This window comes from Apostichopus japonicus, chromosome 8 (genome assembly GCF_037975245.1).
Source record: "Apostichopus japonicus isolate 1M-3 chromosome 8, ASM3797524v1, whole genome shotgun sequence".
NCBI lineage: Eukaryota > Metazoa > Echinodermata > Holothuroidea > Aspidochirotida > Stichopodidae > Apostichopus > Apostichopus japonicus.
Window position 1 is genome coordinate 13,885,798 of NC_092568.1, and position 15,946 is coordinate 13,901,743.

General features: G+C 36.0%; 1 protein-coding gene across 2 annotated transcripts in view; it reads right to left on the reverse strand.

The window, feature by feature from the left end:
- Window positions 1-369: 369 nt before the first annotated feature.
- LOC139970535 (ribosomal protein S6 kinase alpha-5-like) overlaps window positions 370-15,946 on the reverse strand; it is a 48,490-nt gene continuing 32,913 nt past the window's right edge. For both annotated transcript variants that reach the window (XM_071976314.1, XM_071976316.1), the window contains exons 10-15: window positions 15,790-15,866; window positions 14,338-14,482; window positions 11,708-11,878; window positions 9,520-9,723; window positions 4,016-4,172; window positions 370-3,485 (exon numbers count right to left, since the gene is read on the reverse strand). In XM_071976314.1, the coding sequence (XP_071832415.1) occupies window positions 2,806-3,485; window positions 4,016-4,172; window positions 9,520-9,723; window positions 11,708-11,878; window positions 14,338-14,482; window positions 15,790-15,866 (1,434 nt within the window). In that variant the 3' untranslated portion in view covers window positions 370-2,805. The remainder of the gene's footprint in view (window positions 3,486-4,015; window positions 4,173-9,519; window positions 9,724-11,707; window positions 11,879-14,337; window positions 14,483-15,789; window positions 15,867-15,946) is intronic.

Consider the following 15,946-nt stretch of genomic DNA (forward strand, 5'->3'; position numbering starts at 1 on the left):
GGAGGGGGGTGTCCCCTCTCCCCTCAAGATGCACACCCTGAGTTATCTACCAAAAGGGGACGTAATCAGATGTTAAGGCCAGCGTCAATCATGTTTTTCACAAGACTTATTAAAGTGTTCGTTTTTTATTCATGAAGCCAACTAGCGCGTGCTTTCGTTTGCCGCATTTCTGAGACAGGAGAAAACTTCAAGTTTGTTTCTTTGCATAGTACAGTAAGGAACCGTTATAGTAGTACAATTACATGCTTATCCCGCGGGGTCACTCAAAGATTTGTTCAATTTAGGATTGGTCTGTTATTTGCAGACCCTTCTTTTAAGGCAGACTATCTGATTGTGATATAGATAAGGAGTCACACAAGAAGCAGAACATTCTCTTTCATCGTAGTAGTCACACATATATTCTAATGCGAACTTTTATTTCATTTCAAATATTTATTATTACATGATAAAAGTAAAATGCCATTTGGCAAAACTCTGAAGGTCATTAAAACATAATAAAAGTATGTAGAAAATTCTAAAGGATTTCTTAAGTGGATGGAAAGAAATAACTGATAGCACTCCAGTATACTCTCTATTATGTTCTCACAGCTCTCTGAATTCCTTAACAACTTTCAGCTAGTATAAATATAGTTATAATCTAGTATTATCATACAAAAACATTGAAACTTGGTAAGGAGTTACTGGTAATGTGAATGCTACATGGAAAGTAGCAAAACTCTTGTTTATGTATTTCTTACAAACATAACACCTGTAAAAATAACTGTTTAAGAAGTCAATATACATTTCTTTTATGTTGCAAATAATAATAAAAGCCTTGCCAGAGACCATTCAGTGGGTTAACATAATACACAAGCAGCTGAATTTTCTGGTGTTACTTGTAAGGTTGTGTTTATGTAATCAAAGAGAAAGAAAACGGTTAGCTCCATATGATATGACAAAATATCATTTCTCACTGTCGTATTGGAATATGATAGTGAGAAATTATAATACTTTATCATATTCCAAATCAATTGGAATTGATTCGGGAAAGTCCCTTTGAGAGGTACTTGATCATTTTTAGGGTATTATATATCTTAGCTTGATTTGTTAAATTTTGACACTGTGATGCAATTGAATCACTTTATATTCTGTAAGTGCATATCTCATTTTCACATCATCCCTATCCTATGCTCCTAAGTAAAATTGATGAAAAGATTCTTTGCTTCTAAATAAGGACATTGGTAGTACTTAAAGGATGACTTTAAGTAGAATATTAGTTTTGATATGTTACAGTCCAAGACAAAAGAAAAGTGATGTTTCTCTTGCTATTTGGGTTTACAAGTTATATACCTTTAAAATATACTAATTCCTGGAATGCTCCTTTAGGGTAAATAAATGATGACCTTGGCTCCTCAGTGCAGGCCTTATTGTTAATGCTAATTGACTCACAACCCAACCAAAGCATATTCTTTAAACTTCACATAAACAACAGAGGACCCTTGGATGACATTCAACACCATTTGTCCTTGAGAAATACGAAGCATGTTATATACATGCCATTTGAGGCTATAAAAGTCTTAAATTTCTCCCATTGGGTTTTGTGTTGCATCTGAGGAACCAATCTATGGTCTTGGGTATTAGACTTCATGGTGCAGTCACTTTCACTGATTAACTCCAACTGTTTAAAGGCTCATTCTCACTTCTCAAACATTAAAAGTGGTATAGAAATACAACCTGGACTGATTAAAGTGTTTTAATGGTCTACAGCATATCAAATTAATTTTGTGCCAAAAGTCATCCTTTAAATCAGCAGTCTCATTCCCCAAGGTTTATATACATACACAATATTACAAGAAAGAAACTATTAATGCAAAGTCCAGGATACAAGAGCACAGGTCTGAGGATGAATTTGAATTAGTATGAAAAAATGTACATGTTTCAATCTTACATCATAAGTGCTTTGAGGAGGGAGGGTTTTGCTTGCAGGGGACATTTGTAAATCTTCATAATATATGACATTCTTTCATATTTTCTATATGATCCTCCTGATCTGTTCCAAGTGTTTATGGCAATTCGCAACATGTGTTCCATCAACAAGCTGAAGCAGAATATCATGCCAAGTTACTGTTTCACTGAAATGTTTGTACTACTATCTAGAAGCAATGAACAGTTCACTCAATACAACTACCTAAAATTCTATCTTTACTATCACGATGCAAACGTGTCAAATTTGGTTTTTATTATGATGATGTAATTATGTCACACCAGCCTTTGCTATCATGATGCAACTGTGCAATGCACAATATATATTCACTATCACCTGGGATGGAGGATATCTTATGAAGGAGATCCATTTGAATTACCACCAGTAATACCATTTTTGCTCACTCTTACACCGTCTGTATTACCCAAAAAAGCTTTCACTTCTAATAGAATTGTAGGATGTAAGAAGACCCAAATATGTTTGATAAAAATGTTTACCAGCTGAAAATACTTGATTGAGATTTACAAATTTTGAAATGAGGTGATGCTTTTAGTAGTAGTTTTGAACTATAAAATTGATAAAATCCATGAGGAATTGCCATTTGAATTTCTTGTCAGATAAAACTTGTACACATAGCATTCTTTTCTTCCCAGAAAAAAGGGGAAGGCCTCGACACTGAGAAGATAAACTGTTATTAATTAAACTTGAAAAAATATCTTAACTTCATAATTGTAAATGGACTAGCCAGTCTTATTGAAATCATTGTACATCATTCTCACTAACACATGCCTGGTATCATGACGCAGCTGCATCATACTTAGTGGGCATCCATCTTTCTTGCACTATGATGATATTGTCTTCTCTGTATCTTCAACTATTGTTGGTAGTAGCTGACCAGGACTTGTTCTGTGTACATGGTTTTCATGATCCGCTACTGGGACAAGGCTTGAAAGATTGTCTGGTCGAGTTTGATCACTTTTTGTTGATCTTTTGCTTGATTGGGAACCGCCTGCAGCTGTATAAGGCATCTCATGATCTTTCCTTGAAAAGGCATCGAAGGAGGAATTAGGAGCAATATCTTGGAAAGGCAACTGAGGTGAAAAGCCACTTGACTCTGAGCTTGGACAGTTAACTAATCTGGAGGCAACAGTTGGTGGAATGCTGTTAAGCTGGAAGGTTGCTGATTCAGATTGTTGAACACAGTTAGGATTGACAAAGCCATTTCCTTGGGATGATCCTTGTGACTGTACACTCTCTCCAGAGCTACTTCTTGTCTCAGTGGAAGAATCCTTTTTCCTCTTTCGTCTTTTTGCTAATGGAGCATTGGACACATCCATGAGAAGGAAACGATGAAAAGCATTCATAGTTGCCTTCATTCGGTTATGGGTAGCTACACCATTGGAGTTGAGTACCCCAGGAGTCATCAGAGGTGTTGAGCTATTTTGACTGTCACCTTGAATCCATACGTTGGAAGCAAGGTCATCAATTGTCAACCTGTTACTAGGATTCACAGTTAAAAGACCTATAAATGAAACAATGTTTTGCCATGAGAAGGGAAACAGGATATGCTTTTTGGAACGGCCAGAACTGATGTGGATATTTGCAGACTGCCTGGTGTTAACATGCATTATATCAAGCTGTTCTAAGCATTTTGAAATCTAGGTTGGAGACATGAAATCACCTTAACCATAAAACAGTGTACACAAGCACTTAAATAATTTTAACAAAAAAAGCCAAAATAGAAATTTTGTATAATTGTTATATCAAGAGCAAACTTATTGTATTGATAGCTAGTTTGTCATGCACATCTAAAGTTGATGTTACGATACTTAAAATGAAGCTTGTGTGTTTACACACAATTGTCTGAATATATATAATGTATTTTCCTGTTCTGATCACAGTATGACTTTCTCATACATCACCGCAAGTCAAAACTTCACGGTAGAGAAAGGTTTAACATTTTGGAAACCTATACTTTTTATAGGCTCAAAAGCATGGGCACAGTTCACTTGTAAGTTTTCATGAGTAATTTGTACAAGCTATGTCACAAACCTTTGATTAAGCTTTGAGCTGGCATGGAGACAGATTTCCACTCACTTCCTTCCAAGGAAAAGTCCCCTTCTTCAATTCTTCTCATGATCTGGCTTGCACTGTTGTCACCACTAAGACGAGCTTTCAGAAATGGAACATGACCTGATAGCATAGTGTACTGAGGGAGAATGGGAATACCTTGAGCAGCAATGATATAGCCAGCCAAGCATAGAGTATTAACTTTACATGTAAAGTGCGTCCATACATGTTTGCTTGCATTATACAAGCACTTGTAACAGGAGTGCATACAAATTCTTGAGCTCTGTTGGCCATTACCTCTCTGTATATGTCGTGGGCTTGTTAGTTGTTATTTCTCACCAGAATTTAGTTCATTTTGCTAGAAATATAAACATATCATAGCTTGAAATGGTTGAATCAGCTTCAGAACTGACCTCTTGCAAAACCAAGTAAATCAAGATCATCTAATTTCTTAAGCATGATCAGCTTTTCCAATTTTACTACAATGGTTTTTACTTTGACCCCTGTTGGCCTAAAATGATCTTCAGAGGAAACAATAATACTTACTTGTAAGTGCAAATACCAAGTATGAATTTCATTAAAGCTTACCTTTAGAGTTATCATGCTTAAATTATGTTTCACTAATTTGAGCGCTGGTGACCATTGACCATTACAGAGAACATTCGTATTCTAATTACGAAAGTGTATCCAGATAAAAAGTATGATATTCATCCAAGCTTTCCTTGTGGACTTACCATGTTTACATTTTTCAGACTTTGACCTCTGATGACCTTTCAGGATCTTTCACTGATACAACTCTTAAAACGATTCTTGCACATGTTAAAGTGGATCCACATAACTTAGTATGTACATATTTGTTGTGATTATAGTTTAAGTTGATGAATTTATCAACAATACTATATCTCAGATATTTTATCATGAACAGAGTTAATTATGGCAGTAGGAAACTCTTGTGAATATGACATCTTGAAAATGAAATACCTGATATTGGTTTGTTTGAGGCCATTTGTGTTCAAGTCAATAAGGGGCCAAGAAAGAAGTCCAGAAGCCAGAAGGCTTTGTCATTCCTTGCCATAAAATTTGTCCAAAAATTTGTCCACCACAACACCGCAAATTTAACCTTTCTTAAATATTGAAGTTGAAATATTAAATCATAGAATAAAAGTATAGCTTGTTTTAGTGTGGTTTTCAGAGTAATGATAATAACGGCTCTCAGATCTGTAAATGACTAAAACTACTTCTGTAAATATCTGCATTCTCACATGATGTTATGAGGAGGCTTCTTTGTGGAAGTGTATACCGCTTATGAGTTTCACATATAAAACTTGATTTTGGATCAATTTGTTCTGTACACAGATGGTATAGCCTAGAATTAGACAAATTAACTCCACATGAACTGAAGATATATCACATCATCATGAACCCATCAACATCTGATCAATGTGATAAGGCTTAGATCACACCACACAAAAGGGATAAGAAAAGAAGCCTTTATCTCGAATTGGCCTCTTATGAACTTAAAAATTGGCCTAAAACTGAAGTACAACTTTTGGACCCATAAATAGTATGAACAAGTTTGATTCAAAGAAAACATATAAACCCTAGGAGTAGATGTATATGTGATCTTTGCAACCTTACCCTCTTTTGACACCCATGACCTTTAACCTACAAATGATATTACCCATCATGTGCTGATCAGCATGAATAAGCTTGATCAAAGTCAAAATATCAAAAAAAGTCAAATGAACTTTTTTGTTGTGACCTTTTGATCCCAAATGAATGAAAAATAAAGCTAACTTTTTTACCCATCATCTGCTGATCACTATGACCAAATTTGATGAACATGAAATATAAATCATAGGAGGAGTGGGATTTATGTGATTTTTGACCACTTTTAACCCCAAGTGACATTTGATCTTAGAATAAAGTATAACATTTACAAAACAGGTTAAAGACCAACTATGGAGACTTTTCGATGAACATAAAATCCCACCATTTTTCATGTATGTAATCCTTAACTGACTCCAATTACATTGCTGTAATTAACTTTACCAATTTCGGACGTTAAATAAGTGAAAAATGGGACGAAAAGTCAGCTTCTATTTCAGACATTCCTGAAACATTCCTAAGACATCAGGTGACCATGTGACGTCAATGTTGGTATACCTCACTCACAACTATACTTTTAGTGTGTAAAGTCGTATACTTGAGCTGCCAAAAACATCAACGATATTACTCCTTTTTCCTCAAAATGTCACAATTCTGTGTTGTTGGAGGTTGCAGTTATACCTCATCCAACAAAAGCATCAGCTTTTTTAGATTTCCGAGTAAAAGAACCGACGTAAAACGCCGCAGAATTTGGATCAATTTTTTGAGATCCACGCGGAAAGATTTTTCAGCACCCGGGGTATCTCATGCCCATGAGTCCACATGCATGACCCTGCTTCTGTGTATGCTGCAAATGTCTCATTCTGTGAAAATTATATACTGTCGATAGCTGTGTCGGACCATGGTCGGACATAGCTAATGTGAAATTGACCGTAAACACGCCCTGGACGTCCTTACATGTAACATTATATCACGCAATTGACAGTAATATATTTACTGTAAGAGATGACCGTATATATATATCGTGCCAAGGGTATAGCATAGTACATGTACGGTAGTTAGTTACAACTCTCGCCGGCGTTGGCTCACAGCATGTGTAAATAGCCATGTTAGGATTTCTCTATTTCATTTGTTGTATTCCAGTATCGTGAGTTCGTGATACATGTGTAATATTGTCCGTTCTGTTTATTCCGACATCTGCATGGTCCAAGGAGTTGAATAAAAACGGTAGTATGTAGCGATCGGACGTTTCATTTCGTTAGTGACTGTCTTGTGATTGTGGGATGTTAGTACTGGTCAAGGCCTGTTTCAACTAGACCTAACTCTATGGAATTACACAGACTCACGGTAGTTTTTCGCCCAGGATTGAACAAGAAACGTGGATTAGGATATTCACTGCTAAATTTGTTTATTGACAGGATACTTTTTCTGTGTTTGTATACTTTTGGATATTAAAACGAGTAAGTACTATGTAAGTATATTGTACCGTACGGACCTATTGACGCTACGCTATGTAAAAGATGCCTCCATTTGAGTGGAAATTTTGTTAATAAAATAAGCAATTTAACTAAAATTTCTGCTTATAATTGTCTTAAAACTTGTTGTTAACCTTCATGTGTTCTTGTTTTAAGCTAACAGCTTTTCAAACGCTCGAAATTGGAAGTCAAAAACAGTACAATTGTTCGCTATCTGTGTACAAACAGTGCCTATATCAGCGTTTGATTTTCGCGGTATACAAACTTTGACGTCACACGGTGACCAGAGGCTCCTTTGGGTCAATCTCTGTTTTCAGACATTCCAGAGGTTCATGTCACGTGACTACCCAAAATTTCCATTTTCGTGGTCGTTTTTGATGGGTTATAGTAGGTTTGCGAAGATTATTTTTTACACATGTTGATTATGGGTATGTAAACTCCTAAATTAATGGAAAATCTCAAAAAAAAAAAATTGCCTCCATATTTGGTCTTTAAGTGACATGTAAAACCAGAAAGCACACTAAAAGGCTAAGTGAATCCTAACCACACGTTTTGCAGCTTTACTTTGGCAGTTACTGCATTTACAATGTTTTAAGACCATGATCTCTATTGACTCAAGTGATCTTTAATGTCCAGTCAATGTAGTGGGTTCTTGATCTTACTCAGTTGGATCTACATACACGATATGATGTTTGTGCACAAAATATAGGTCATGATAGTTACCCAAAATTCTATTTGGGTGTTGAAGTTACTGTGTATACGAGGTTTGGAGACTTTGACCTGTATTAAAACAAATGACCTATGCTCTAAATAACCAGAAAAAAAACATTCATTAAAACACTACCACAAATGACACAACTTAAAGTACTTTCTACTCATTTTTCAGTATTTCAAAGGTCAAAGATGATTTCAGTATAACATCTGGATGTGAATGCTACTTTTGTAGTGTTGAATGATATTTCACGGTCTATTATCTAAACTGATGAAGAACATGCTGAACCAGACAGCCAGTTGGCTCTGTGATTCCTTGCCATACAATTTGCCCAAAATTCCAAATAAATATCTGAGTAATGTAGAGCAAGTGACTTGAATTTGTCCAAGAATTAAGTGAGAGCCAGAGAAGATCAGAGATTTCCAGCTCTTATTTGTAGCTCCCTTGTGGGTATCTATCATTTAATCCACTGGTAAGTATTTTACAGTGTAGAGTTTTTATTCCAAAATGTTTCAATATCCAGAAAGAACAGTCTTCCTATGTAAAACATACACACATAGATGTATGAATAAAGTCAACTCTGCCAGCTTGCAACCATCCCTTTATTATAAATAAATGAGGCTCTTCATGTTACTGCCAAAGCAAAAGTCAACTAGTATAAATCATGGAGAAAGAAAGGGCCGATTTTTTCCACCATTTGAGATAACCTGTTGACCCTTGAAGCTCTGGGAACCCCCCATAAGTGCCTGCTGAGTGTGTTAAAGAGAGTGCATTAACGATTATCAGCAGATTTCATATCCTGGATGACTAAGTTTTATTGAAGACCTATAGAGCCCCTTTGCAAACTAAACTGAACTAAATTTGACCAACTATGTTCACCAAAAGAAAATCATAGCATTGGAAAATTCCCAGGTTAATTGTAGCTTTCATTTTGGAGTAATCATGTTTGCAGACTTTGACACCTGTTGAGCTCATTTGACCTTTACCAATTTCAAAAGGGTTCTGTATCTAAGCTGTATCTACATACTAAGAAAGAAGTTCAACAAAGATGAACTTTTTGAGTTATTGTGTTCACAAAGTTTTCATACATTGACCTCTGGAGACCCCAAATTACCAATCCATTTAATAGAAAAGAGTAGGGTTCTTGTACTCAATAAGACGGATCCACACACTAAGTATGAACTTAATCCACATTGAACGTTTTGAGTTATAGTATTTACAAGCAAGTGTCACAGACACATATACACTATCACCATCGCATAGATTCTGCCTCTGGCAAGGAATCAAAAGTCAATAGGATTCATGTCTTCATCAGATGAATCTACATACCTAGTTTGAAATTCATCCAACCATCACATGTACTAGCCTTTGGCCTACATGGACCTCAAATGACCTTTGATCCTCATGTTTACAATAGGCTTCTTGTAATCTTCTAGGGAGATCTACTTACCTTGTATGAAGTTGTGCATATCTTCAGTTTACCAGGTTTTCCGCATCTTGTATCGGGTATAGGGTTCTGTACTCACCAATTAGAATCTGTTTACCAAATATGAAGTTCAACCAAACAGTACTTTTTGAAATTTCCTGTTTACATGGGATGCCACAGATATGCACACAGACTTGACTGCATAGCTTACTCGCCTGCCTTAGGCATGTAACCGATAAATAAATAAATATAATACTGCTCTTACCAGGATAACGCCTAAACTCCAGATATCACATGATGCATCATAGCCACCTTCCTTTTCTGATGTTCTCTTTAGTACCTCTGGGGCTGCATAGTGAAGTGAGAAACAGGGAGTCATCAATGGCTGGTTACTGTTGGTGATCTTTGCAAACCCAAAATCAACTATCTTGAGCTCTGCATCTTCAGACTCATTTGTGAAGAGAAGATTCTGAAGGAAAGAAAGAGATACAGGCAAATGAGAAAGAGAAACTGTTAGGACATAAGGATGGAAGGACACATGAGAAAAAAACTTTTGTCACACAATATCTCCAAAAGTATGCCTTGGCTAAAGTTGTATGTAGAATGTTGTTCAAACTTAATGAGTACAGATCCCTACTTTGTTTATTCTTGCCTAGCATGTTGTTGAGCTCCTCTGCTTAATATAATCATGTGCAATCAAGCACATTTGAAATTTTAAAACTAGTGATCATTCTCTTTATATTTGAGATGAAAGTCATCTTGTTATGCACATTTATGATTTTTTAAGAACTAATTCTATTGAACTTTTACCACATTTAATGCTTACAGCTGTTGTTGTGAGTTTTCAGTTCTGTGTCAGTTGTGCTTTGGTACAATCTTTAGAAAAAGTTTTCTTTTACATCAAAACATGAACTTACTCATATTACTAAACAAAATTTACTTGTTGAGTGAAATTCATTCCTGAGACATGATCATAATAGTATAGCAGGCAGTTATTTTTATGACACTTAAGTGACCATGAATGTGGGAGTAGCCCGCAAGGGCTTATGATTACAGCTTACATGTCGGGTGGCTTCCAAGTCAACATTTAAACTCCAATTTGGAATCTTTGCACTTTAGGAAGTCATTTCAGATGGAAAATCCTATATTGCTCTTGAATGAAAATCCCACCTAACTACGACCCAGATGGGGATCAAACCCTGAACCACACGATTGCTAAGCCTCATTGCTTCAGATGCTACCACCTTTATCCACTCGGCCACAGCATCAGAAATGGTTTGAAAATACACTTTATGGAAAAATGTCCCAACTGGGTGTCATGTGTAGTTTCTATATCCTTTCAAACAAACTCTAAATATTATACCTCTTTTTGATGTAAGAACACCATGCATGGTGTCAGCCTTAATATCAGGGACTGAATCAATTTGCTAGGTTGTTGATTTTGATAGAGTAGATGTAAACTATTTTGAGTCATGTATATAGTAAGACAGTAAACAACTGCTCATTTGACCCACAACTGATTTATACTGCAAGGCGGCATATTTTTATTTACTACTTATATGCTAAAATTATTTTTTTTCAAAATCAACACATGTTTTCCCTCCAATGATGAAAACATGAAAATTTTTGAAACTCTACAGCCTTGCAAGTCTAACAGTGAATAGCCCATTGAAAATGTGGTATGCCTGATTGAAGAATTCCTTTAGGCATTTGTTAGGGTATATTGGTATAAAATTGCTATAATTAAGCAATAGGAGAGATTTACAGTTCATTTTGCAAACCAAATGCACTACGGCTAGCACACTAGGAGGTCTTTTTATAGATTGGTTGTAAAGTCTGTAGATATAGTACCACATTGATCTCCCCTTACTGTTAAATGGTGATGTCTGTTGTGTAATTGTAGACCAATCACATGTTGCTTGATTCTTCCAAGTATGGAAACATTCTGCTTAACTTTTATGTAGACCATCTACCTATGAGCTGCCCAAGAGTACAAAGGTCAAGTTTTTGTTGAAATGAAAGTGTGCAAGCACCCAATGAGGGGAGATTGCTTAGGTCATACAGTACAGTGTACACATGTAAAGAAAAGGGAAGTAGTTGCTCAAAACTTTCTCAGACAAGTCTAGTAACAAATTTTCATCAAACTCTACACTTGAACACATCCGGATACAATGGAATATCATCAAATAATGCATTTACCGAAGCGTACACATGACTTTTTCTTTCCCTTTAATTATTTTAAATATGTAACTGAAAATGGATCATGAATATTAGTGATATTTACAAATTTCCAGACCCAGTAGTCATTTTCAGTCGGTCCTCCTGGTCCATTAAGATCAATTAAAACTATCAACATTGGTTATCTTACATACATCTTACAACCAAATTACATCAGACCTATCTCTGCAATGACATTGTGGTTTACAAAGTAGCTGTTACACATGCATACTAACCTCTGGTTTGAGATCCCTGTGTACAATGCCTTTCCCATGCATGAACTGGACAGCTGAGACCAGCTGCCTCATAATGGCGCTGGCCTCATTCTCATCAAAGTGCTGTTTCTTCTGAATCCGGCTCAGGAGCTCCCCTCCACTGCATAGTTCCATGACAATATATGTATGAAGCTGAGAATATTAAATATCTAAGATATTTCCATCTGTTTGCCATACTTGAAACACCTGTTTCAATCACAATGTTGATGATTTACATTCAGTAGGACTCATTCCTCTCATGAACATAAAATGCCATTCACAGGTCTAACAGTATTTAATCTGCTCTTAATATGTTGCTACTAACTAAGGTTCATCACATTTTGTTGTAGAGAGTAGAGCGGTATTTCCCATAGGTGTTCCTTTCATTTTTGTTTAAAATTCTGGCATTAACGACTATCACAAAATATGATAGTAGAAAAAGATATTCAATGTAGCACTGATTGAAACAAAATCTCATTCAACAGCTATGAAACAAACAAATCAAAAAGATAGGAATTGTTTCTACTCATTTAGCTACTTAAAGCTATTCAATACTCAATATTTGTTATATACACAAATGTCAGAAAATACACAATTAAAGCATTTCAAACAATGATCTAAAGGACCTAAGATATGCTTCATGTAAGCTCAACAACTTGTCAATATAATGTCAGCTCAAATTCAGTGAGCATCTGTGCATTTAAATGGAACAAGAGACATTTTGCCCAGTTTCAAACATTGTTTCAAAATGAAACAATAAGAAGCATTAAACTGAAAACTCTTAGTTACCATGAAACATTCTACAAACTGAAAACTCTACATTTTTCTTGTGATTCATTGATAGATACATCGATGTACACAACAAATGACACAGGACCACCAGCATTGCTGATATTCACAAAAGATGGAGACTGTAGGGTAACACTCACATCATCCACATCATCCTCATGTAGTTTAATGATACTGTAGGGTAACACTCACATCATCCACAGATTTCCTCATGTAGTTTAATGATACTGTAGGGTAACACTCACATCATCCACATGTAGTTTAATGATACTGTAGGGTAACACTCACATCATCCACATAATCCTCATGTAGTTTAATGATACTGTAGGGTAACACTCACATCATCCACATGTAGTATAATGATACTGTAGGGTAACACTCACATCATCCACATCATCCTCATGTAGTTTAATGATAATGTAGGGTAACACTCACATCATCCACATCATCCTCATGTAGTTTAATGCTACTGTAGGGTAACACTCACATCATCCACATCACCCTGATGTAGTTTAATGATACTGTAGGGTAACACTCACATCATCCACATCATCCTCATGTAGTTTAATGATACTGTAGGGTAACACTCACATCATCCACATAATCCTCATTTAGTTTAATGATACTGTAGGGTAACACTCACATCATCCACATCATCCTCATGTAGTTTCAGGGATGAGACTGAGCCGGGGAAAAAAAATCTGAAATTTATCGATAGCCGTCCTGCGGGAGGGGTTTAAGGGGAAGGGGTGTCCCCCTCCCCTTTAGAAATTTTTTGTCAGGTAAGGAGGGCTTAGATGCAAATGGTGGACTCTAGATGGAATCTATCACATCACGTAACTCGCCAAAAAAGTGTGGAATTTCTGCTTGTATAATTTATCCATTAGCTTTTTTGAACCAAAAAAAGGCTTTTTTGCTTGCTTTGTGCTACTTGATTCCACCACTGGTCAAATTCGGTGTTCCTTCCCTTCACAGTCCAGCATGTTCGGCAAAAAAAAAAAAAAAAAAAAAAAAAAAAAAAAAAAAAAAAAAATAATAATAATAAAAAAAATAATAAAAAACGTGAATTACGAGAAAAAACGCGAAAATGAGAAGAAAAAAAATCGGAAATCCGCGTTTCCGCGGAAGAGTCTCATGCCTGTAGTTTAATGATACTGTAGGGTAACACTCACATCATCCACATAATCCTCATGTAGTTTAATGATACTGTAGGGTAACACTCACATCATCCACATCACCCTGATGTAGTTTAATGATACTGTAGGGTAACACTCACATCATCCACATCATCCTCATGTAGTTTAATGATACTGTAGGGTAACACTCACATCATCCACATAATCCTCATGTAGTTTAATGATACTGTAGGGTAACACTCACATCATCCACATAATCCTCATGTAGTTTAATGATACTGTAGGGTAACACTCACATCATCCACATAATCCTCATGTAGTTTAATGATACTGTAGGTTAACACTCACATCATCCACATAATCCTCATGTAGTTTAATGATCACATCATCCACATAATCCTCATGTAGTTTAATGATACTGTAGGGTAACACTCACATCATCCTCATGTAGTTTAATGATACTGTAGGGTAACACTCACATCATCCACATAATCCTCAAATAGTTTAATGATACTGTAGGGTAACACTCACATCATCCACATAATCCTCATGTAGTTTAATAATACTGTAGGGTAACACTCACATCATCCCCATCATCCTCATGTAGTTTAATGATACTGTAGGGTAACACTCACATCATCCACATAATCCTCATGTAGTTTAATGATACTGTAGGGTAACACTCACATCATCCACATAATCCTCATGTAGTTTAATGATATTTGGGTGTCCTTGACAGTACTTTAATGTCTTCAGCTCATTCTGTATGCAAACCCTTCTTGTTGTAATTTTTACTGCATATTCTTTGTTTGAGGCTCGGTGAACACATCTCCTGTTGTGGTGTAAAAAAAATACGACAGAGAACTGTCAATGCATTCACAACTTCCACAGCAATCTTAAATAAATGAAATTACCCATTCATCATTTGTTCAGGATGTTGTAAGGTACAATGCTCATAGAAACATTTGAAGTAGGTTTCTCTCTCACCTGGTTTGAACAAACATCTAATATAGAACACTTAATGCAATAGATTTTTTTCCTATTACATAATAGCCTTTCCTTAGTTCCTTTTGTCACCATGATGACAGTTTTGCAGTCATTTTTATATAGCTCACCAGCTTTGCTTCATTGCTGCATGAATTATTCTGGGATCCATGGGCCCATGGTTAGAATTCATAAGGACATAACCTATCAGGACTCATAGGGTTAGAGTGAGTTTGAGATGAAACATAAGGGCCTGGAAGCCTAAGGAGCATCTGGTGGGGATCTTGACGATGAAGCCCTCAGAGAACCTCTGCATGTTAATTGCATAGCAGGCTATTGACTGGCTATACTTCTTCAAATTGAAATAAGTAAACCGGAAAGCCAGCCAGCTTAGGGATTCCTTGCCACTTATAACATTTTATGTAAATTGCAAACAAGGTTTTTAATGAAATGGATCCACATACTGTACCAACTATACAGTGCATCTAAGTTTTACTTTTGGAGTTAATCTGATAACAAGGTTTCATACTATGACCCACAAATGTCAACAGGATTCTTGTACTTACTATAAAGGTGGATCCACACAACACAGAAAATAAAGCACGAGCACAACTTTGTAACAGTCGTCTAATTGTCCGAGAGACCTTAGTTTCTTTTGGACAACCAAATTTACCTTTGAGGAAACTAGTGCCAGAAAATTTAGGTACATGTACTGTGTTAACAAGTGATCAACCTTTCGTTTGCTTTATAACAATCCAGACAAATCCTATCGTTAGGACATTTTGTCACAATACATACGATACTGTCAGTGGCTGTAATGATTTCTTAGGAAGGAAGAGACAAGAAAGGGGCTGGAAGTATAAATGTCTTTTAGGACAATTTGGTGCAATTGATCCTAGTGAAAGAGGTAATAACAGTGACTCAGTGATGCAAACATATTGAACTGGGGCAAAGCTTCTGGACACTTTCCTGGAAAAGAAAGCTCTTATCAATCTAATGCACTTTGAAGATTAGTTAGTAAATTGTATTTTTCTTAGCCTGAATTGTGTTTAATTTTGATTTGGCTACACATATTTGGATTTCATTGTGAAACAACAACATTAAGATATTTAAATGCTCATATACAATCTTAATTTGACAATTAATAATACTTACCTACAAACAGAAAAGCTGCCATCCCCAAGTGGCTGTGAGTCCATGTCAATATCATAAACTTTGGTAAAAGAAGATTCCTGCAAAAGAAAGGAGACAACAAATTGGCTAAAGGATAGTACCCTCACATTAAGGAACATCATCAGTCACAGTAAGAAAA